Raw genomic sequence first — 22,716 nt, forward strand, 5'->3', positions numbered from 1 at the left:
TCAACACAGTTGCATGACTGTCAGCTCCACATCATCATCATGTCTATCAAGTACGTCCCCTCTTACTTCAAACCTTTTCATCAGAGCTGCCAAGTACTGACATGACTCCGCAGCTGGGTGATGCTCGACGACCAGGAGGGCTTCGTTCGCCTTCCTAACGAACGCCTGATTTATTCCTCACCTCCCCGCACCAGCCTGGTGCTGACACCACCCTCCGGCTACAAGGGCCAAGAGACCTTGTCAGTACAGAGCAGCGCAGGCTGTATTCATCTCACCAACCAAAGGGTATATACCTGATCTTGCCCCCTTCCTGTTCCTTGGCTCTAAGGCATCAGCTAAAAGCTTCCACCGTCGTAGGTTGTCTACCTCCCCGCCCAGAAATCTGACACCTTCCAATCCTTCTCCTCCCCCCTACTCAACGTCCGCGACTCTCATGTTTCCGCCCCATTCTTTGGTCCTAATGTCTGGACTGCTCTCATCCAACCCGTCGCCGGAGGCGGTATCTCCTCATCCCTCCCCGCCGTCCAGATCAAGGTGACCTTCAAGGAAGGCGGAGCCTTTGACTTCCACACCAACTTTGAGCGGATAAGAGAGCGCTTGGAACAGGCCGTGGAGAATGTGAGCGATGGGGCTCGGGGCGTGCGAGGTGTGGACCTCTCTGCGGTGCACCTTGAGGAGTTGCCGGCATACGATGGTCCGGGGAATACAGGACCCCCTCCAGTTGCCAGCGGTGCTCCGGTAGCACCACAGCACGCCCGGCAAGTGTCAGAGGGCGGCCCTGAACCGGCAGAACCACCTCCTTGTTATGAGGAGGTGCAGTCGCAAAGTGTGGCCCAGGAGTTGGAGGAGCGGTTACGTCGGGCCAGTTAACCTGTTGGTTCTGCAAGATGGAAATGGACGGGAAATCGGCACGAGATATCATCTTTCATTCCTTGATTTCGTCTCATATGAACTCAGCTCTGAAATAGGAGCCAAGAGAGGATACTTTTTTCCATGTACATTATTATGATTCTTCCCTTTGATAGTTACCCAAAGCGGTTACCACGGCAGTTCCCCCATAGAAAGCGATCGGAACTGACATGACGTGCGCTGGCGCGACCCCATCACCAAATTCTCTGGTCGTAAAATCGAGCATCATGACTGCCATAAAGCTTCAAATGTAGTGACTATAATAATTGTAGAAACATAATCCCCCCGATCGACGCTGTTAAGGACGAGATCGCGAGGAGAAACTGACCAATCACGTGCGGTACAATTGTGCTCTCAGCGGCCGGGGCGTCCCGATTTTCCAGTCCGAGCTTGGAAAACCACATCCTCGACTTCACCACCCCTACCTTCAATCCATACACCCCATCCCCACCACAATCTCCCACGACCCTCTGGTCATTGTCTTCAATTGACAGTCGCAATGGGTTTCGCCGACTTTTTCACTGACGTCGTCTCCTCCCTGGGCTTCACCGAGGCTCAGGCTGAGGCTCCCGCTGCCGACGTCGAGACTTCCACCCCCCAGGACGCCGAGCCCGCCGAGAAGACCGACGAGTCTACCGAAGAGACAACTGAGTCCGAGTCTGCTGAGGAGACCCCCGAGGAGTCCTCCGAGGAGGCTCCTGAGGAAGAGGAGGCCGAGGCTGAGGAGGAGGAAGAGGAAGAAGAGGAGGAAGAGGAGGAGGAGCCTGAAGACATCAAGCCCAAGCTCGAGGAGGGTGAGTGATTTCAATCCTGCTGTGATTGTGCCATTGCCATCGCCAGTGAGAAGTTTCGCATTGTCCCCAAGCCTCACCGGGCGTGCGGATGTTTCGAGTCTGATCGCAGGTGGCTCTCGGGATCATCACCCGCATCGCGGACCGCTTCAATGGCATTGCAATCGCTTCAGGTCATCTAAAAATTAGAGGAATCGTGCATTACTGACTCATTCCCGTTCAGAGTGCGCCAACTCCGCCCAGTGCGCTCCCTACAAGCACCACTTCGACGAGTGCGTCGAGCGTGTCACCCGCCAGCAGGAGGATGAGGACTACAAGGGTCCCAAGGAGGACTGCGTCGAGGAGTGTAAGTTTTCCATCGGATCGGGGAGCTAAATGCAACCGATCGTCGTGTCCCGTTATTTATGAACCCACCTCTGAACCCTTTGCTTACACGGTATTCAGTCTTCCACCTCACCCACTGCGCCACTGCCTGCGCCGCCCCCAAGCTCTGGCGTGAGCTCAAGTAAACGGATCACCCAGGACCCTCTTTCAGCACGGCGTCTCTCTACTCTCGCATCGATTCGACCCCGCACATCCCGACTGACTCGATACGGGCATACGAAGACTCAATACCTGAAAGAACTACGAATCCGTTTCCCTGATGACTGTCACCCACAATATTTGACAGTCTGCCGTCTATGTCCTTGATTTGAAAACATGGGGTTGGGCGAGGAGTGTCTTGAATACTTTCTCGGTCCATTTCTGTGTGCATATGGTGTTTTCAAGGCAGGGAGGGAGGAAGGAAAGGAAAGGAAAGAATAATAGACCGCCTTCTCTCTGCCTTGCATGTACAGATAGCTGGTCTTCCGCCTGTTCGAACTGTGCTTGTGTTTTTATTTACTGTGTCTTAAGACGAATCTCATCTGTTGAAAACGGAAGGATTTGACGTTGTTCCCTACGATTGCTTATTATTTGGTAACCTGAGAGTAGACACTATACCTGAGCACAGGTTGAATTGATGAGACTTGATTGAGACTGGATTGGTGATAAGTCCAGAGTTATCCTCTCGCCCCGACAAAGTCTGGGAGGAACATACATTTAGACATATTAAAGTGACTCAGTCCAAATATTCGAGATGTGGTCCGTAAGCAGCCATTACTCTCTGTTCGATATCGTGGCCCCTGGATACTATCGGCTGGAAATTCACACTTGGACTAGTGAGAACAGGGCCAAGCAACAGCCTTTCACTAGGTAAGGAACATACTTCGTCCATACGTCTAACTGATATATAGACATTCATTCTCCCACTATGTTCAAAGAGTCCGCTAAATGGGACAAGCCACGTATCTCGAAGATGAGAAAAGGGGACGCCTCGCATGACCAGAAGGGGTATACATCAAAATATCCGGGAAAACATGTTCAGTGTAAGACAAAGAGAAAGGGTAAGATATATCAACAGCTGAGGTGCAAATTATAACAATATCGCAGGAACGCATAGGCTTGCAGTAATGATCATTCATACTCGCCGGCAAAACCTCAACTCAGACCTTCTTGCAAGCCGAGTCTTCCAGCACACTGCCCGAGTGTGTATGGGAAATCCCCCCATCCGGTACAACTTCCGTACCTTGGGGACTCACCTCAGACACATCCAACTCAACCCCACGATCAACATCCCACCTCCTCCGCTTAACGATCCTGCCAAACAACCCAATAGACATGGGCAACGGCGCCACCACCGCGCAAATCACACACGAGAAAATCAATGCCCGGTGCATATTACCCGGCGGACCCGCATCACCATCACCATCCTTCAACGCATCCTGAATAAGAATAAAACAAGCACCCAGCAACTGCCCACCAGTCCAACAAATCGTACTCCCAATCTCAGGCGAAAACGGATACGTAATCTCCACCAAATACTCCAACACAATCGGCAACATCGCAAACGACGACGCCCCCATCAATGCCATAACAACATAAATTGGTCCAATGCCCGCGCTACTCGCCGGTGCGAAAATAAGCCCGATGTACGAGGCCACGATGATTGGGACGAGGATGCGAATGGAACCGAGGTAATGTTTCCAGCGGTCTGTGATGGGGGACGTTATTGCGGCGGAGAGGAGGCCGGCGACGATGAGGATTGCGCCGGCGATGCCGGCGTCGTTTTCGGAGAAGCCGTATGGACTGAGGATTTGGTTGAGCAGGGAGGAGATGCTGTTGAAGAAGCCGACGTAGACGGCGAAGGGGGCGAGGATGAGCCAGAATTCGAGGGTTCCTAGGAGTTGCCGGGTTGCGGGGATGAGGGGGGTGCGGGGGACGGTGGATGAGGCACTGGGTGGTGTGGGTGGTGAGGCGGGGAGGAAGAAGGCTGGGATTGAGGCGACGGTTGACTGTTGAAGGATTTGTTAGTATACTATCTCTTTCTGTGGGGTTGATATAGTTCTCCTTCACGAGGGCTAATGGTAGGTGAGGAAGGGAACGTCTTACAATCACGGAGATGTATAGAACCATATTGGGGATATCAGATGGCTTGGTTGCCCATTCCGAATCCACCAATTGTCCGATTGCCGCGCCCAATGGATTTGCCAAACTGGCGAGTGCCGTGGCGCTGGTACGTCCTTTATCGGAGAACCAGAGATCACTGTAGCGTGTGGGCGCACACAGACAGAAGGGTTGCGCCAGACCGATAATGATCTGGCCGAACATGGCGAGTCCGAAGATGCCTCCGTTGGCTTTGGTACCTGCATAACGCAGCCAATTGCCGACGAGTAGGAGCGCCGCAGTGGTGACGATGGCTGGCTTAGGGCCGCCTTTGTTGAGAACCCAAATGACGAAGCTGAAAGAGAAAGCGCGGGGTTAGCGAACGTCGAGATCAAGCATGCAGTATAGCATAGACTCGGCGCATTTGTCAATTCATGCGATTGTCTGTCAAGTGTATACTTACGGACTGGCGATACAAAAGGCAAACTGATACCCGGTGCTCAGCCAATTAATGGCACTTTCGGAAACATCAAAGTACTCGGCAGCGGTGGTCGAGATCGAGGAAAAGGTCAACCACTAGAACGAGAGATAGGTCAGATATAGTTTCGGAATGTAGCATGTGCAGCAGTTTGTGATATATTCTGAGAATTTAAGCATACATCCCAGCTCACGACGATATTCAGCAAGACCAGCTGGGCCAGTCCCCAGAATCGACGCTTGTAGACCTTGTACACGACTGGTCGCGTGGTGGGCACCTCCATCTCCTTGGCCGTCGACATGTTCGAAGAAGATGGACAGACCAGAACACATCCCTCTTGTGGGCGGGGGAAGCTAGGAAGAGAGGAATACAAGAAGAGGAAGAGGAGTAGTCTGTCCCAGAGGCTCCTCCCGACTGAGGAGTAGAGTAGTAGCAGACTAAAGAAGTAGTACGTATGAAAGACCGGGGGGGGGGGGGTAGAGATAAGTAGACAAAGAAGACCAGGAGCGAGGGCAAAGAGCGAGCTCTCGACCTTTAATTTAGAGAACTACTTCGTACGAAACTAGCTTTTATGGTCGGACCCAATCCCAAAATCCACGGGGAACTCTCAAACTCACTGCTTTTTCTCTCCCTCTTTTGATCATGGTTGTTCAGGAATTAAATGTGAATGTAACCATTAAACCCAAGTTGATCCCGAGGTTCTGCATGCGACAACCACTGGATTTGGGTCACGACCCCGCAAATCACAACGGCAGGGGCCGACGGACGTCAGCAATTAGTTGCACTAAGCATAGAGTAGTTGGTAGTACGGATGGTCGTAGATTGACGGAGAATTCCAGTACGACTCCTTTATTGACTAAAGACATGGTTTTAACTAGCCATGTGCCAGACTTGTTAGTGCCCTCGCTTATAATCAACTCGGACGACGATTGTGTTCCGTGGTGGCGGTCTTGGGGGGAGTTGTAAGTGGTGGAGATGGCATTTAGTATTTGGTTGGCGTAATCTAGAGTCTTTTGACAGCCTGAGAAGAATAGCCCCTATAAAAAATAAATATTATTATTATTATGTGGTCGCAGTTGTAGTAGTACAGTACAGTAGTGGCTAGTTAGTTAGTAACTTAGTCTTCTTTAGCTTGTAGTCATAGCTGCTTCCAAGTGATACATGCTGGAACACTAGACACTGGGTTATGGATCCATTGGCGGATCTGATATGATGACACACATTTTAAATCCTTTGGACTGGTCCACTGTTGCTATACTCGTATATCTATATCGACATCTATGTTTCTATAGAGTTCTCTATCTGTCGAGTTGTCCACCATCTCATACATCACAATGAAAGACCACGAAAATCTTGTGGCGGAGTTCCTCAGCCTCCGCTGATCCTCTCCTTCTTTTCCTCTCTCCCCACCTTCAATTTCTCCTCAGCCCCGTGCATTTTGCCCTTCTCTTCATTCTCGTCATTCCTTCAATATTCTCCGAATCCCTGCCACATCCTCCACTTGCATTGTTTCCCCGGTCGGCTTCGCATGATGGCCCATTCTTGAAAACTTTTCCCCCGAGCCCCAGTCCAATCAGTCCCGCGCCGGCATTCCGCCCTGAACGCCCAGCCCAACATGAATATCAGCCTTCGATCCAGTCAGTCCTCCTACGGAGACCCTCGCTATCTATCTACCGCTACCGTCTCCGATTTCCACGGCCCGCCGGCCAAGTCTTTGGTCGATGGCTACCGCGATGCCCTCCACCCCGAGGAGGACCGGCCGCGGTACAATCCGGTAAGGGGAACCCCCAGGGACACGCCCAAGGATGCAACGAACACCCTCAGAACCACGGATCTTGCTAACCATTCCGATGGTGTCAACAGCTTAACCCCAGTCACCCGCGGAGCTCGGCTCTGCTGAATCCTAGGGATCCAGTCATGATGTACCTTTTGACCGAGACCGCGATCGGCGATAGCACCAACTACGAGGTTCTCTCCTTTGATGAGGTCGAACAACTGAAGAAAGAACGTTCCCTCCTTTCAACTCGCATCCAGAGTACTAGGCGCAAACTCGCCATGGAGACCAAGATTCGCGATGCAGCTCAGTCCCTCGGCCGACTCTACAGCCCCCCAAGTCCCCGGAGCAGCGGCGAGTACGGCGCCAACGGTACCGACAAGTCGCATCGACGTAGCCGCAGTATATTCGGACGGAGTGGCGCTGCGGAAGCTTTAGATAAGAGTGATTCGGAACTGGCAATGAGCCAGAGGAGATGCGAGGAGTTGGCGCAAGAGCTGTGGAAGCTGGAACACAAGTCCAACCAGATCTCCCAGCGCTTGCTCGAACATACCGCGGGTGTCTTGCAGATGACCCACAAGGGTTTGAAGAAGACTCCGAAGAACGTGGACGGTGCCGATGGTCTTGACGACGGGTACGACTTTGACGACCGCAGCCTGTACCGTACGACAGAGCATCTGGACAATTACGGGGTAAAAGGGAGGATTGATGTTGCCCCTGTGGGTGCAGCAGTGAATCCCGAATCCCAAAAGAGGTTGGAGGAACTCAGCGAGCGCCTCTGCAATATGATGGCTCAGGCAAATCCGGACGAATTCGTCGAACCACCACCTCACCCGGGTGGACCTTCATCCACGATCGAAGCGCACATCGCATACCTCGAGCATGGCCTGCATTCTCTTCACTCGTTTGGCTCTGCTAGAGGTCTCTCGGTCGAAGCAGGTGCTGCGGCGCCCGAGGCGGAAGGCGCATGGAAGATGCAGCTCACGGATATCAATAACCGGGTTCAAAGCATTGTTGACCGGTTCGGATTGACCCGATCACCAACTCTGCCCCCGCCTCCTGCTGCATCAGATGGTGAAGGCCTGCAGGAACAGCTGTCATATCTCCAAACCGGCGTGGATGGCCTCGCCAGCCGAGTGGATGGATTGCTGGAGCAGAAGAGTATCCTCACCACGCAAATCCAGCAGCAGCGTGAGCTCAACAGCAAGTCGGATGCGGAACGAGATGCCCACATTGCCGACTTGACCGAACAACTCGCCCAGGTGCGTCGGGACTACGAGGCCTCCGAGCGTGAGAGCCAGGCCCATCAAGCTGAGCTGGAGACGGTCATGCAGCAGCTGGAGGTTCTGCGTCATGACGGCTCTCCCAAGGACGAGGTCAAGGCTTCCCTGGTACACGCTGAGGGCGAGATCGCGCGCCTGCAAAGCGTGATCGACTCGTTACACACCGAGGCCGATCTGCGTGCTGAAGAGGTCAGAGAGGCACACGACCGCACGGAAGAAATTAGAGAAGCCAACGAGCGTGCTGGGCAAGAAGTCGCCCAGCTCGAGGCTGAAATTCAACAGATTCGCAGCGAAGCTGATTCACGCTTGAAGGAGGTGCTCGATGAGCGCCACAAACTTGACGCTCAACTGGCCGAAGCTGATGCCATGGTGAAGCAAGCAGTCAACCAACGGGACCAGGCTGACGCTCACTTGAAGGAGGCGCTCGGTCAGCGTGATCAGGCTGAAGAGAACGCTGCTCGCCTGCAGAAGGAGATGACCGAGCTAGAAGGCGAGGTCGTGCGTATCACCACTGAACTCACCATGGTCAAGGCCGAGCTCGACGGTGCCTACGGTACCCGTGCCCAGCGTGCCGCCGAGGTGGCTGCCAACCCTGAGATCCAGAAGGAGATTGACAGCCTGCACACGCGCAACATTGAGTTGACCGAGGAGCTTGCCATGCTCAAGGGCCAGCAAGGCGGTGGTGGCGACCTCCAGCAACGGGCGGATACTCTTGAGAAGGAGCTCCGGGAGACTCTCGATGACTACGAAGCCATGACTAAGGCCAGCATCGAGTTTGAGAAGGAGCGCGAGCAATTCGAGAGTCTTATTGATTCGATGCGCGATCGCTGCGAGCAGCTGGAGCAGCAGCTCAGCGAGGAGCGTATTAACTGGATGAACTTGAACAGTCCCGGTTCTGTGGGCCGTGATGGAACATCCGAGACTACGTCGACCATGGTGCTGAAGAACGAGTTTAAGAAGATGATGCGTGACACGCGTAATGAAAACATGAAGATCCTGAAGGTAGGCTCTCTTAAATCTATGATCTTTTTCTTAGCGGTTGCTAATTTTGTGATTACAGAGGGAACAAGAAGAGCGGCGTCGAATCGAAGGGTTACTCCGAGCCCTCAGGAAAGAGCACGCTCAAGTGACTGGCAAACCCATACCCAGCCCCGTTGGCACCCCATTATGATGATGACTTATAGTTTCTGTTTTCGGACTTTCTTGCATTTCGATCAGGACTTGTACAAATTAGACTTCTTTTCTTTCGCTGTATAATAATTGCATGAGCGCTTCTCTTCCCACGGCAAGCGCGATGATGTTGTTACTTGTTACCCTACTTACATCTCAACCGAGTTCAATCTTCACGTATGTCCATTCTATACCAACATACATTCCTTCATTTTTTGCCATGTCTACTCTCATTATGGCCAGACACCGTGATCGGGCAGCAGGCGATGTCATCCGTCAATCCCCACAATCTCAGCGCCGCTCATTGTTCGATTTGAAGCACCTCTCTCCCAGCGACGATGTCACCACAGACTCGGAATCCATTCTCAGCGACGAGAAGGATATATTCAATGCCATCGTGGTACCCACTTGCAGCAGGGAATCCCGGGGATACGACACCATTTATGAGATGGAACCTATCAGGGAAGAAGGGCTAGCAGCCAATCTCGCCATGTTCATTCCGACCAGTAGCTCCGCCAGCAGCCCTCCTTTGACAGCACGTCAACATGGCAGGAAAAAGGAGCACAAGAAGGTCGAACCAGTCTGGTTCCGCCATCAAGCGCTTTCCGAGCAGTACTCGAATTGTCCAGCACAGAGGGCGTCGGATTCGAATGATATCCCGTTCATTGCTGAAGCTATTCAGAGCCATCGCAAGGCCGTTTCCCTTGATACAGTTGAACCCATTGAAAGATTGGCCAATTGGCCAGCAAAGCCGGGACCAGCAGTCGTGCCTAATCAGCCGCGATATCCTCCGCCAGAAAGAATGCCTACACCACCGGGACTCCCATCATTCAACACGCAGGAGGCAGTCGACGTCTCTGCTCAATTTCTCACTGGACAGAATGGCGGACGTTTCTATGCTCAGCGAAATGCGGCCAGTGGTGATCCGGGTTCAGCTTCTTACGGGACGACCTTTCGGAGACTCCTCGGTCTGCCATCCTCGGTTGATGCACGGGCAAATACACAGTCTGCTGTGGGAATTGGACGAGCCGATGATGGAACGATAGTTCATGGCCGACTCCCCTATCGACAGAGCGGGCATAACGCCAATATGGCGCGGCATATACATGAGCATCTGTTCCACCAGAATACTCTTCCTATCTCGGAAGTCGGCGATGGAGTTGAACGTGAAGGCTGTAGTACAAAGGATGGGGGTGTCAATGTCCAGCCGCCGAGACGACGGGTTCGAGGCTATGTACCCCCTTCTATGGGGAGGAGATTATGGTCGTTCCATGATGGTCTTTCTTTGCCCAGTTCTTCGACGACGTCACAGCCCGGGAGATCAGATAGATCGCGCTCCTTCTTCGGGATTACATGTCCATCCACCCATCCAGATGGAGTCAATGGCGTCCAATCTACCAGCCGTCAAGCCACAGAAACAGCAGCAACCCACATCCCTCCGCACCATTCCCAACTCCAATCTGTTCAGACCATCGACAACGACGATGACTCGGACGGGAACTCAATCATTGAGGGCACACATTCAGCCTCTGACATCATCGCCTGGCTCCCACTACAGCTATATTTCTGCTGCCTATTAAGATCCTGTCCTTTCTCTTTCCAAGAAAGTCGTGAAAATGTGGAAGGATTGGCAACTACTGCTTCCCGTGATACATACGTGACAGCACATAGCCGACCTTCGGCTTCTACGACTCATTCTGCAGAGGCTCGAGATGGGACGGGTCGATTTGGGAAGATTGAGGTTCCGCGTTGGATTGGGGAGGTCTGGGGTCGGGTTTCGCCTTATGTATCGTCTTTGTCCCAGCTTTCGGGTGCTGTTGGGGCAAGTTGACGTGTGTGTTTTCTGGTGGCTTGTCTTTCGTTTATCATGCGTGTAAGAAGGTTGGTTGTTTCGATCCTTTCATGTTTGTTTTCTTTGTATTAAAAATTCTTATCATTACGGTTGATCAATGTACCCAGCTATTGTCACTAGTCTGTCAGTAAGTTGTAAATGAACCGTCGACCCCACGTAACACTACATGAAATTACAGTTCTTGGATCAGTGACCATCGAATATGAAAATGTTCCTGAAAAGCCTATAATATTCATCTACTCCCTCTGCCCTATGCTAAGTAAAAACCAAAACGAAACGAAACAAAGCCTCATTCGCCATGCAATGTCCAGAGAACACGGAGAAACCTTAGGCAACACACGACGAAAAGAACCAACCACTTGCGGGGAAAGAAAAGAACGAAGCATATGCATTTCCTCGTATGCAGAAACGAAACGAAAGGGAAAGGAAAACTAGGACCTGGAATGACGGCAACCAAGGAATTACATTGAGGCTAAGATGGGAATGCACGAGCACATGGATGGGGTGGTAGACGTAGAGGTGGCATGATATAAGAAAGCAAGGCAATGAGGAGCGGCGTATATATGTAGGCTCAGAGAATCTTCGGTGCAGGCTGCTGTACCGCGGTCATGGGGAACGTATGTGGGGAGAGGGTGAGAGTGTAGTGAGAGGTGTTGCGCTCAGTGGGGATAAGACTGAGATTGACCAGTCCCATTCTATATAGGTATTTTGAGTTGGGACGAATGGGGGCAGAGGGGTTGAAGTAGAGAAAGGAAAGTGAGATAGAGATAGGAGTGGGGTGAGACTATCAAAGTCCCCGGAAAAATTGGCATGCTTCCAAGATCTCCTCATCGCCGCATGCAAAGTCCCAACCGACGATACGCGGGTCTACGCTCGCGCAGACAATCTTGCGAGAGTCGAATTGGACTTTGAACACCCTTGATGTGGGAATCGGAACCCTATTCCGATGTGGGTGAAACTGATGTCCGGCGGCGGCGGCAGCCGCAGCTACTACCGCCGCTGGCGGATGCGCTGGGGCTGGTGCTGGGGCTGGGGCTTGTACTGGCTGTGCGGGTTGAGGATGGGGGTTGGAAGTGGTGCCAGCAGTCGTGGCGGTGGTTGTATTGGACGGTCCAGCGGTAGCGCCGCCATCTTGGGGTGCTGGAGGAACTGGAGGGTTGTTATTTGTGGCAGGTGGGTTTGGTGTATCCTCGACGGTGTCTTGATCGGCAGTGTTCTGAGCTGCCGCAGGTTGCTGCGGTGCAGGCGCCGCTGCAGCCGCTTGAGTTGCTTGCAGCTGTCGGACCTGTGCTTGAATAGCAGCTCGTGCTGCATCGCTCAAATTTCCGCGAGCTGCATTGGCAGCGGCATCCGCTTGTCGCAGCCTGTGATCAATCGCCCATGCGCCATCACGATCCTTGTGCCAGATCAGAATCGACTCATCGTACGAGCCCGACACAATGCGGCCCCAAGGACTGCCTCCACCACCCGGAGGAATCTTGGCCCCGAGAGCTCGGATATCACGGGGGTCTCTAGATCCCGCGGTATTTGAGTAATGGCCAGCACGACGCAGCGCGCTCGGGCCAAGGTGAACTGGTGCACCCTCTTGGCGAGCTTTCCAGAAAGCAGTCTCGACTTCCATTGCCTCCATCCGCAGAGCTTCATCTGCGCCGGGTGGATCGCCGAATCCTGCCTGTACTGTGCGGACCAGATTGTTATGTCCCTTCAAGCAGGCCACCTCGGCCCCGGAGATATGATCATAGATGCGCACGGTGTTATCGTTGCTACCGCTGATGATGCGACGACTATCGAATTGAACACATGCAATACCCTTCTCGTGGCCGATCAGAGTCTTCAAGCAAGTACCGTTGCGAATATTCCAGACCTTGATCATGCGGTCCCCAGATGCGGTGACAATCTCGTCGCCGTGAAGCTGCATAGCATTGACGGCAGCTCCATGACCTTCGACAGTCATGAGCAGAGAATAGGCCTTCAAGGATTTGATATGTCCGTTGACGATGCTAGCCTCAAGCATGTTAGGGGCAATGTCATTGAGGTCGATTATATACGATGGGTAGCTGGCACCGCCACCTTTGCAAATTCGGGGGTAGTCCTCATCATTGGGCATGAGGTCATGTCGATTCCAAACTTTGACGGTTCGGTCTTTCGAGCAAGTCACTAGGAACCGATGATCGAATTTAAGATTCAACACTGAATCAGCATGGGCATTGGTGATTTGATGGATCTTCCGCCCGGTCGAGAACTTCCACAGAATCACACTCCTGTCGCTGCTACCAGAAATTATGACATCTTCTTCAGGACTTGGGTCGAATTGCAGACACAATACTGATTTTTGATGCCCGATCAGGGGGCGATGCCAGAGTCGCTTGGTCTCCAGATCCCAAACCCTTATGGATTTGTCCCGGCTCCCGCTGACTAGCCATTTACCTTGGAACTGTATAGCATAGACGCACTCTTGGTGCGCATCCTCTGGGTAGGATGGATGCGGCAGCTGGAAATTGGTAAATCGGCCATGGTGCCAATTAGCTTCCAGACGTCGGCGTTGCTTGTACAGATGCACCCAGTTCACCCGAAGGGATCCGTTCGGCGTTCGCGTGAGGAGCGACGATTTCAAAGGAGGCTGAAGAAATGCGATTGAGTTGTGAGCAAGGCTTGGTGACGCAATCCCTGCTTTCTCCATCGAGGTATGTGATCCTCGATCGTTCGCATCCGCCATGTGGTGGTCGCCCTCATGATCGGGTTCGACCTTACCATTCGATGGCCCTTGACCCTCCGCGCCACGTGTGTCGTACCATGAGGGTGGTACACGCTTCTTGTGTTTAGGTTCACCTAAGTCCGGCTCCGAGTATCGTGGTCGTGAACGGCGGGTCTGAGGTGACATCGCTTCAGCATGCTCTTGCTCAAAGTTGAAAATGGCGCGGGTGTCTACACGCCAGCCCTCCTGGATATACAGCACGCGCCATAGGCCCGAGTCTAGGATCCGGCTGCGCCATGAGCGAGATGCGAGCGACGCCGTCAAGAGTGTGCGGGGGTCGAGGTATGAGAATATTTGGAAGGTAAGTTCAGGTGGCAGTTTCACGACGGGGTCCATGTGGAGAAGAGGGTTCAGACGGTCGACCACGCCCGCAAGTGTTGCAGTCGAGAGAGAACGTAGCAGACTGTATGCGAATTCTGTGATTTGAGTTGCATTAGTGAGCACAGGGCGAAGGTAAGAGGAGGTTGGGAGGTTGGGAAGTTCAGGGAAGTCCCCAAAACAAATTATGCAGGCTAAACCACTTACCAGCTCGGTCGGCCTCACTTTGAGCTAGAACCCATTCCGGAAGCGACATGACATTGTCCGATATAAGATCCTTGTCTGGCTGGCTCCGTGTGTCATCCGAGTAGCCCTCATCTAACTTGAAAGCAGGTGACAGAGACGGGGCTGTATAGCCAGCAAACGAAGTCGCCTGCAGCTGTAAAGCTGGGCGGGATATCGAGTCAGCTCCAGTATCTTCCTCCATCAGTGCTGAAGATGGAGAAGGTACCGCAGCAATGCGCGTGCTGATACGAGGATGAGGGGGACTAGGTTAATGTGGTGGGTTTTGGAGGGTACCGGTCCTCATGAGAGACACCCGTCGCGGTCACTGTGAGCCTCTTTATTGATTCAATGTTGCAAAGAGGGATGATCCCTCTTGCGCCGCGGAGAGGTAGGTAGGACAGACAGATGATGGGGGGTGTTCTCTCGGTACTGCGAGTCACGTAACGTTTGGCGGCGGCAGGATCCACCAGGAAGTTGATAGGTCGGGCGGGTGCAGTCAATAGTTTAGTCAACTAGTCAACTGCTCACCCATCGGGCAGACGGGTCAGCTTATTTAAGGGAACAATAAAAGGAGAGGGGAGGCAAAGAGAAAATAATCAAAATTTGGAGATAAAAGTTTAGTCTTGACGGTTGACGTTGAGTAATTTGAATGAATGGAGAAGCATAATAAACAGAGGGAAGAGACAATGAACAATAATGCAGTTCTGGAATGCCTCTTGGGTTCGGCCATCACGTGATTCTCAGTAGAGGGGTGTCAAAAGTATGTGTGAATCAACAAAGAAAAGACTCGCTGCATCCATTTGAATGAAGAATAAATTATTGATTCTTAAATCTAATCTTATAGCTTTCATGTTTTCTGTATTTCTTAGGGAGCTATGACCTTGCAGTCTTTGTCTTCATTCTTCATGTTTCTAATCCTGGTGCGTTCCTGCAGGCAATATATAACTACCGTCCACTAGCCGGGTTCATACTCGAGATGCTAAGCCCTGCAGCTAGGGCTGTAGCTACTATAGGATGAAAATATATGCTTTGATATTTATATATGGGAACTTGGAAACCAAACATTAGGGTAATATATTCTAAATGTAGTCTATTCATCCAATTAATAGTCCATACGCTTTCTTAGGTATAGTTGTTGATAGTAGTAAACATAGGTAGTACTCTCTCCGTCTTTGTAAAGATATTTAACCCTAACATCATCATATTTAAGCACCTTTGAGATTGATCCATCTAATTTCCTCTATCATTCCACAACAATTTCACTCACCCAACTCCTGTCATAGCCCAATCGTAGACTCGACTCTAGAACCCGCGTCTCAGGTAGATGGAGACTCGTGCCCCTCCCCACATCCCACCGCCCGATGGAACACACGCTAAACCCAATGGAGTACCTGAACAGCCCTCTCCTTCGGCTCACCCTCTCCTTTCTTCCCTCCCCCCCCCCATCATCCCTCTCTCCCTCCCACCGCCTGTCCTTCTGCGCCCTTATCCTCCATCATCCTGCACGGGTGTAAGCTCGTCTCTCTTATTCTCGGAAGTTGACTCTTCCTGCGTTCCCCCTTCGCCTTGTCGCACCTCCCCCAGTCCTAGTGACGGGCCTATTGCATACCAACACCGACTACTAAGGGGGTTCGGCCTGTTCTTTCTTTCTGTGATTCGGCACGTCTGCCCGGCTGCAGTGTCTTCGCCTGACCGATCACTTACTTCCCATCGATTGGGATTCGCTGACTGTCCAAGTCGGAGTATAATTTCCGACCACTCCTGATTTCCTTCGGAGAACAGCAGCGGCGCGTTTTTGAGATACTGCGCTCTGAATATATATCAACATACTGGCCGTGCACTTTGCGACACAAGCTCTCCCCTTGAAACGGAACAGCAAATCCTTTTGCGACCATATTATACGTGTCATCGAGGACCGCCTCAAAGTTTCGAAATCCGACTAGACCTGCTCCCTGCCTCACGCGGCCCGCATTTTATCCCCATCGATCGTGTCGCAGCAAACCTATGGTCGGCTTCCCGTTGTCCGACACTTGTCGCTCTCCCCGATTCTATATACCCCCGATCTGCTGTGCGGATTTGAACTGAGCCTGGCTGGTCTGACTCAAGCAAACGATCAAGGCGATCCAAATGATCGACACCGCCGCCATGAGCGGAATCCCGGTAGCCGAGGACAACATCATCAACCGGCGCGGTGGAGAATCCATCTACCAGAGCTGTGTGAATCTGAAGCGTCGGCTCTCGGAAGTCCCTAATTTCGAGCCATACCTCCAGGAGATGGCCGAGGAGGATGAATCGCGCGGTAACACGGATCCAGTATCATCGCTGTGGCAGTGCCTCCGAAATGGCTATCCGTTGTTGAGTATCTACAATGCCTCTGGCCCCGATGAAGAGCTGGTAGTCGATCCTGCCAAGGTGCCCGAGGCGAAGCGCCCCAAGGCGGCGACTTTCAAGTTTCTCCAGGCTTGCTTGCAGGATCTGGCTTTCCCTCAGCAGGACTGTTTCCTGATCACTGATCTTTATGGTGAGAGCACCACTGGGTTCATCAAGGTGATCAAAATGGTGAACCGTGTAGTGGATATCCTTGAGATGCAAGGCCAACTGAAGCGGCCGCAAGTGACAGACGCTCCCGTGGGTGCGCAGGGAGCTGTGAAGCTCACCAAGCGGGAGCACATTCTCAAGGAACTGTTGGAGACCGAGCGCGACTACGTCCACCACTTGCAAAACCTCCAGGCACTGAAGAAGGAATTGGAGGAGACAGGTGCTTTGACCGGTGATGTTAGCCATCAAATTTTCCTCAACCTGAACAACCTCCTGGACTTTGCCCAGCGATTCCTGATTCGGATGGAACAACATTATGCCTTGTCAGAGGAGATGCAAAACTGGGGCCACCTCTTCTTTTCGCACGAGGAAGCCTTCAAGCAGTACGAACCGTTCATCGCTAATCAGATGCGCTGTGACGAGGTTTGTATGCAGGAGTGGGAAAAGATCCGGAGCTCGCCCCGTCAGCCGGATCTTCTGCAGATGGTCGCGCAGCAATCAACTTTGAATGGATTCTTCGTTAAGCCTTTCCAGCGGTTAACCAGATATCCGCTCATGCTGTCGGTATGTAGACCCAGACAATCCTTATATTTCCCCGAACTCCTTTTTTGACATGCCTTTCTCTGTACAGGAACTGCGCAAAACAGCCGAAGACCCTCAAATACAGGCTGATATCACCCGCGCCATCGACTCCATTCAGACCACGCTGGACTCGGCAAACGACGCCATTCACAAGGAACATCTAGCTAATGCGGTGGTGGATCTGTCTGAGCGTGTTGATGATTGGAAGGCATTGAAGATGGACGCGTTCGGAGACCTGCTTCGGTTTGGTACTTTCGCAGTGGTCAAAGGAGACAGTGGCAAGGATAGTGAGCGAGAGGTATGCACTGCTAGTTTTTCGCGCTTCCATTCCTTGTGACTATACGCGGGACTATCATTCGAAACTTTGTGCAGAGCTGACTTGATTGATTTAGTATCATATCTACTTGTTCGAACGCATCCTTCTGTGCTGCAAAGACATCAACCCGAACAAGCAGAAGACCAAACTCATGATGAACAAAGACAAACCCTCCCTTAATGCCAAGGGCAAGGCTCGCCTTCAATTGAAAGGTCGGATCTATATGGCAAATGTCACGGACATTGTCTGCCTGCAGAAGCCTGGTACGTGATCATATATCGAGTGTAGAAAAGGCATGCTGGATTTTAAGTTCTGACGGATCTATAATAGGTCTCTACCGCATTCAAATCTTCTGGAAAGGTGATCCCGGTGTTGTCGACAACTTCATCATTCGTTATGTGAACGAAGACACCATGCGGTGCTGGTATAAGGATATTGATACCCAACGTGCAATCCAATCAGAGCGTCGAACACTCCGCAACACTGGCACTTCAGACAGCGACTTTATTTACATGGAAGGCATGACCAATATGCCTAACCCATACCAGCAAGAGGACTATGATGATGTTCCCAAGGATGGCACTTACCACTCCGAATTTTCGATGAGTCGAAATGCCTCCAGTACCAGCCTGCGAACTCGATCTGCTACCGGAGGCAGTACTGGTTCTGTACCTCACTCTAATGGCCGGCCACGCTTCGCTGGGGACCCAGCGCTTTCTGTGCATACTCAATTCGCTGGCTCTGGCAACATGTCTCCTGGCGACCGGAACATGAACTCGTATTTCTCACCCACGGAAACCCCATCCACTCGATCCAGCTCCCAATCTGGGTTCTCGTTCGGGCGTCAAAACACCAATTCGACGACTGCATCAAGTATATGGAATGAGGAGTCTAATCGCTACACTGCCCCCGCCCTGTCTCGCGGCACGTCAAGAGACGGTACCACTCCAACCGGGTACTTCCCTCCGCAACCCAACGGACGAGGTGCTCAGCGCCCATCTCTGCCCCCGCTCTCGGGACCGCAAGCACCAACTTCGAATGGAACTGCTCAGCGGATGCGTTCGGCTAGCAGTCCTGACATTCACCATCATAACGGCCCAGATTCACGACGGTATATGGGAGTGCACACTATGCAGACTATAGACAATGTCCCCGTGCCGCCAATCCCGACGCATATGGCCAATATGAAGGCACCGGTCAATCGAAGCAACAATAATTCCCCTACGAATAGCCAGCTTCCTATTCGCACGAATCCTCATCATGTTCACCCGACGCATTTCACTGAGCCAGAGTACAACGATACTCGTACGTCGGGGCAGGTCTCCGACGTGGCGACATCCCCCTTGAGTCAAGAGCCTGATGGAGATTCGTACATGCCAACTCAACTCAAAGCGAAGGTTAACTTTGAGGACAACTATGTTACACTGGTGATTGCCACTAATATTTTGTTCCGTTCACTTACGGACCGCGTGGATGCCAAGCTGGCCCGATTCACCAACCGATCCATCGGCAACAAGACCGTTCGCCTGCGCTATCGTGACGAGGATGGAGACTTTATCACCATTGACAACGATGAGGCTGTTCAGCTGGCCTTTATTGAATGGCGTGAGCAGCACCGGGACATGCTTGCCAAGGGCATGGTGGGTGAGATTGAGCTGTACTGCCAGGTGGTGGATTAGAATGCAGTTACTCTTTTGATTTTTCATGGCGTCTCAATCGCCCCCTTTATGAATGATGATTCCATTGTCTATTTATTCTGTGGAGGCGTCTATATATGATCAGATCATTTACTGCCATTCCAGTTCTATCTGCATTGCCTCGGCGCTTTTCCCCTGCCTCTTCCTCTTCTCACCTCCGTGTTCCTCCCTGACCACCTACTCCTCTCAGAGAGATGTGATTCCCCCTTGCCCCTTTCTTCATTCCCTCTTCTCAATCGCCCACCTACTGCAACCATTCTATGGTTGTCTTGTGGTTGGGTGGTGGCGTCTATGCGAGAATACTTGCGCCATGAGTTTGGTCAGGGGATGAACGGTGTCGAGCTACGGTGTGGTGTCTCTGGAGATATTTTCGAGGTCTCGTCTCCTCCTTTTCATGACCTGCTCTCCCTCGGACTGATCCTCCGCGGTAGAGCGAATGATGACTGCTATCTATTGACCACGGTCTTCTGTCCACGAACGTATGAAGCATTTTACTCTGATGTATGCATAGTCATTATTTTGTGTATTTTGTGTGGAAGCCTGCATGCGTACAGGGTTCCGGCGAATTGGATATTTTATCTTTTGTTCCTATTGTCCCTTGGTTCTACTCTCTTCTTTCTCCTAGATTCGACCGTGTGGCGTCATAAGCCGATCGGGATGCCGTTGTTCTCGGGAATTTCGGATCCCCATCCATTTTGTCCCTCTCTGCTTGGCAGGGCTGAAGTATGTAGTTGACTGGACATTACGGATATATTAGCAATAGCTCACTGATCTCGTGGATCTGTCGCTGCAGATCAGCCCCTTCCACACTATTGAACCGATGGGGCACTACTAGACTCTAGAGCGCCCATCCTATTCAGCCCTCAAAATGGCGGTGTCGGTCCATCGGGTGTCCTCAGCAAGAAATATCGCGCAAATAGAACACAAGCCTTCATTAGGCCCCTGCGACGGCAAGTGCGGCATTATTTTTCACTAGACAATAAGCAGGCGCCCGATGGGATTGAAGTCGTGTCTGGATTGTTGCCCCGTTCGGCGCGACCAGTTAAGAAAAAGCGGGACATTGGGATGCAGAGCCAAAGTCATCGGTGGTTTGGTCGAATCGTGGGCCGCCATTGAGGCAGAAGAGCCAAAGAGCCACCTCAGCGGTTCTTTTTATAGCGGGTAAATCTGAACCGCAATTCCCATTGTCGAAAACCAATAAAAATCAGGAAATCCAGGGCAGAGGGGGAAAACCACTTCCTTGCTAAGATTGCCCCTCTTCTTCTTCTCTCTCCTCCTCTTTTCTTCTTCATTTCAGCTATATTACCTTGATCTTGAATCTTCCACCAATCCGAGCATTAATCAACATCTTGGAAGCTTATCGAAATACCCGAACCCTGGTCCCAAAGTAATCAGCTTCCCAAGCTAAACAGCGCAGCCAAGAAATGTCCTTCTCCGGCCGCCGCGTCAGTATTCTGCGCCCCTCCAACCGGCGCTTTTCGCAAAGCAAGGGACTCTCCGAGAACGGTGTGTCATTGAATGAAACCTCTCCCAATCTATATATAAATCCCATCCCTGCAAGACATCAATCGGACTAACGGCCCGATTTCCCTAGAGCAACGGTCCGAAACTCATCGCCAATTCCGACACGCCCACGAGGGACACCGTCCCCACGCCGGTCTCGATGCTTCCCGTGCCTCCACCGGTGTAGTCTGGTGCACAGAGCGAGCCACCGAGCACGGCTACGCCGAGGATCCCTCCGGCTGGGCAAACTTGGGTCAAGGTGCCCCCGAGGCGGACGATGAGATCGAGGGTAGCTTCCCGCGTCCGACAAGCATTCCTATTACCTCTGCGGCTCGGGAGTACGGTCCGACCGCCGGTATCAAGCCGTTGCGTGCTGCGGTTGCACGTCTGTACAATGAGCACTATCGCCAAGGGAAGGAGAGTCAGTATACGTGGGAGAATGTCTGTATCGTTCCCGGTGGACGTGCGGGATTGATCCGAATTGCGGCTATTTTGGGCAATTCGTATCTTTCATTCCCCATCCCTGATTACTCTGCGTACTCGGAGATGCTGTCGCTGTTCAAGAACGTAAGTACTCCGCTCGTGCAGTTGAATTGGTCGGAGGAGGGTTAGGCGTATGTATGTGCTGACAATGTGTTTGTTCATAGATTGCCCCCATCCCCATCCCGTTGTCTCAGGAGGACCATTATCACATCCACCCTAACAAGATCGCCGAGGAAATCGCCCGTGGTACCCAGGTGCTGCTGACCTCGAACCCCCGTAACCCGACAGGTCACTTCGTGTCGCATGACGAGCTGGCCGAGATCCAAGACATCTGCCGTGACCGCGCGACTCTGATCCTGGACGAGTTCTACGGTGGATACAACTATACCACCGATTGCGACGGCAGCACGATCAGTGGAGCCGAGAATGTGATTGATGTTAACCAAGATGGTGCGTATTTCTTACCTGACATGCATACTGTCCACCCATCCATGTCTCATCTGCTAACCCTTCCACTCACCAGACGTCCTCCTAATCGACGGTCTAACCAAGCGCTTCCGCCTTCCAGGCTGGCGCATCGCCTGGATCGTCGGACCAAAGGAATTCGTCGACGCCCTCGGCTCAGCAGGCTCCTACCTAGACGGCGGCGCCAACGTCCCCTTCCAAGAAGCCGCCATCCCCATGCTCGAGCCCTCCCTCGTCCGCACCGAGATGAAAGCCCTGCAAGCCCACTTCCGCGAGAAGCGCGACTACGTCCTCAAGCGTCTGTACGACATTGGCTTCCGCATCCAGGACGTCCCGCAGGCTACCTTCTACATCTGGCTGGACCTGACTTCTCTGGACCCGCCCTTGCCGGCCGAGGCCAACATCTCCGACGGACTGAACTTCTTCAACGCCCTTTTGACCGAGAAGGTCATTGTCGTGCCGGGTATCTTCTTTGATTTGAACCCGGCTAAGCGTCGTGATTTGTTCGATAGTCCTTGCCATCACTTTGTGCGGTTGAGTTATGGTCCTAAGATGGATGTGCTTAAGATGGGTCTTGATGGTATTGAGCGGGTGATTAAGCGTGCGCGGGAGACGGTTCATCCTAAGTGGGAGGATGAGATTGCTATTCAGGATGATTAGATGGGTGATTCGCTGGGTTTGACGAGGTATCTTTTGGTCTGCATCGATATGCAGGTAGTTTTACAGTGGTTGCTCTGGCTTGAAGCAGAGTTATTGATTTCGATCTGAATCGTCTGGCTGTGCCGGATGGGGTCTTTTGATACAATTTGACGGTCTGGTTAGTAGATCGAGTGAATAGTTGCATGGCCTAGAAGCCTAGAGTAGTCGACCAACGGTCTCCGCTCATTGCCAGACCACTTTCGGGCTCCAGCGAGGTGTGCTCCAGCAGAGTTCCCTTCCGAAAGATACGAAACACAGGCAATGTCTGCTTGAGCTCATCTGCCCTTGTAAGTTAGTTCGTAGAGAACTCGCGTTCGTGAGCGGCACATCATGAATTCTTGCTCGTGGTTTTGGGTAATAGCTGTGGACTTGGCCAGTCAAAATGGAACCTAAGCCCAGAGATACTTAGTCGAGG

The 22,716-nt window shown here is 52.2% G+C and overlaps 8 protein-coding genes across 8 annotated transcripts; 6 read left to right on the plus strand and 2 right to left on the minus strand.

The window, feature by feature from the left end:
- Positions 1-39: 39 nt before the first annotated feature.
- On the plus strand, positions 40-870 carry N7473_002480 (GRAM domain-containing protein; the record flags this gene model as incomplete). The annotated part of the gene is made up of 3 exons (XM_057148420.1): positions 40-50; positions 114-285; positions 358-870. The coding sequence occupies 3 exons, from the start codon at positions 40-42 to the stop codon at positions 868-870; spliced, it is 696 nt and encodes a 231-aa protein (XP_057012074.1).
- Positions 871-1,309: 439 nt separating this feature from the next.
- N7473_002481 (cytochrome b-c1 complex subunit 6 family protein) lies at positions 1,310-2,731 on the plus strand. Its single transcript, XM_057148421.1, has 3 exons — positions 1,310-1,703; positions 1,924-2,046; positions 2,145-2,731. The coding sequence occupies exons 1-3, from the start codon at positions 1,409-1,411 to the stop codon at positions 2,207-2,209; spliced, it is 483 nt and encodes a 160-aa protein (XP_057012075.1). The 5' UTR covers positions 1,310-1,408; the 3' UTR covers positions 2,210-2,731.
- A 111-nt stretch (positions 2,732-2,842) lies between these two features.
- On the minus strand, positions 2,843-5,128 carry N7473_002482 (putative cell surface receptor/MFS transporter (FLVCR); the record flags this gene model as incomplete). The annotated part of the gene is made up of 4 exons (XM_057148422.1): positions 2,843-4,072; positions 4,170-4,518; positions 4,627-4,739; positions 4,823-5,128. Coding segments are annotated over 4 exons (1,617 nt in total), but the record flags the coding sequence as incomplete, so codon positions are not given.
- A 1,128-nt stretch (positions 5,129-6,256) lies between these two features.
- Positions 6,257-8,869, plus strand: N7473_002483 (involucrin repeat protein; the record flags this gene model as incomplete). Its single annotated transcript, XM_057148423.1, has 3 exons — positions 6,257-6,415; positions 6,505-8,700; positions 8,759-8,869. 3 exons carry the CDS (start codon positions 6,257-6,259, stop codon positions 8,867-8,869), a joined length of 2,466 nt encoding a protein of 821 aa, XP_057012077.1.
- A 234-nt stretch (positions 8,870-9,103) lies between these two features.
- N7473_002484 (uncharacterized protein) lies at positions 9,104-10,699 on the plus strand (the record flags this gene model as incomplete). The annotated part of the gene is made up of 1 exon (XM_057148424.1): positions 9,104-10,699. One exon carries the CDS (start codon positions 9,104-9,106, stop codon positions 10,697-10,699), a length of 1,596 nt encoding a protein of 531 aa, XP_057012078.1.
- Positions 10,700-11,137: 438 nt separating this feature from the next.
- Positions 11,138-14,415, minus strand: N7473_002485 (F-box and WD domain protein). Its single transcript, XM_057148425.1, has 2 exons — positions 14,001-14,415; positions 11,138-13,891 (listed from the first exon to the last, which is right to left on the minus strand). Exons 1-2 carry the CDS (start codon positions 14,218-14,220, stop codon positions 11,508-11,510), a joined length of 2,604 nt encoding a protein of 867 aa, XP_057012079.1. The 5' UTR covers positions 14,221-14,415; the 3' UTR covers positions 11,138-11,507.
- A 1,730-nt stretch (positions 14,416-16,145) lies between these two features.
- Positions 16,146-19,133, plus strand: N7473_002486 (Rho family guanine nucleotide exchange factor CDC24; the record flags this gene model as incomplete). The annotated part of the gene is made up of 4 exons (XM_057148426.1): positions 16,146-17,120; positions 17,188-17,436; positions 17,531-17,717; positions 17,785-19,133. 4 exons carry the CDS (start codon positions 16,146-16,148, stop codon positions 19,131-19,133), a joined length of 2,760 nt encoding a protein of 919 aa, XP_057012080.1.
- A 1,223-nt stretch (positions 19,134-20,356) lies between these two features.
- On the plus strand, positions 20,357-22,716 carry N7473_002487 (pyridoxal phosphate-dependent aminotransferase). The gene is made up of 4 exons (XM_057148427.1): positions 20,357-20,657; positions 20,746-21,221; positions 21,302-21,587; positions 21,661-22,716. The coding sequence occupies exons 1-4, from the start codon at positions 20,576-20,578 to the stop codon at positions 22,260-22,262; spliced, it is 1,446 nt and encodes a 481-aa protein (XP_057012081.1). The 5' UTR covers positions 20,357-20,575; the 3' UTR covers positions 22,263-22,716.

The sequence above is a fragment of the Penicillium subrubescens genome (assembly GCF_028828155.1).
Source record: "Penicillium subrubescens strain IBT 31985 chromosome Unknown utg000002l_segment0_segment0, whole genome shotgun sequence".
Classification (NCBI taxonomy): Eukaryota; Fungi; Ascomycota; class Eurotiomycetes; order Eurotiales; family Aspergillaceae; genus Penicillium; species Penicillium subrubescens.

Excerpts from the sequence above, each read along its gene's own strand:
- N7473_002485 (XM_057148425.1), bottom strand. The coding sequence starts at position 14,220 with ATGGAGGAAGATACTGGAGCTGACTCGATATCCCGCCCAGCTTTACAG. Across the intron at positions 13,892-14,000 it reads AAGTGAGGCCGACCGAGCTG|AATTCGCATACAGTCTGCTA; the intron begins GTAAGTGGTTTA and ends CTCAAATCACAG.
- N7473_002487 (XM_057148427.1), top strand. The coding sequence starts at position 20,576 with ATGTCCTTCTCCGGCCGCCGCGTCAGTATTCTGCGCCCCTCCAACCGG. Across the intron at positions 20,658-20,745 it reads CAAGGGACTCTCCGAGAACG|AGCAACGGTCCGAAACTCAT; the intron begins GTGTGTCATTGA and ends CGATTTCCCTAG. Across the intron at positions 21,588-21,660 it reads GATTGATGTTAACCAAGATG|ACGTCCTCCTAATCGACGGT; the intron begins GTGCGTATTTCT and ends TCCACTCACCAG.
- N7473_002481 (XM_057148421.1), top strand. The coding sequence starts at position 1,409 with ATGGGTTTCGCCGACTTTTTCACTGACGTCGTCTCCTCCCTGGGCTTC. Across the intron at positions 1,704-1,923 it reads CAAGCCCAAGCTCGAGGAGG|AGTGCGCCAACTCCGCCCAG; the intron begins GTGAGTGATTTC and ends ATTCCCGTTCAG. Across the intron at positions 2,047-2,144 it reads GGAGGACTGCGTCGAGGAGT|TCTTCCACCTCACCCACTGC; the intron begins GTAAGTTTTCCA and ends CACGGTATTCAG.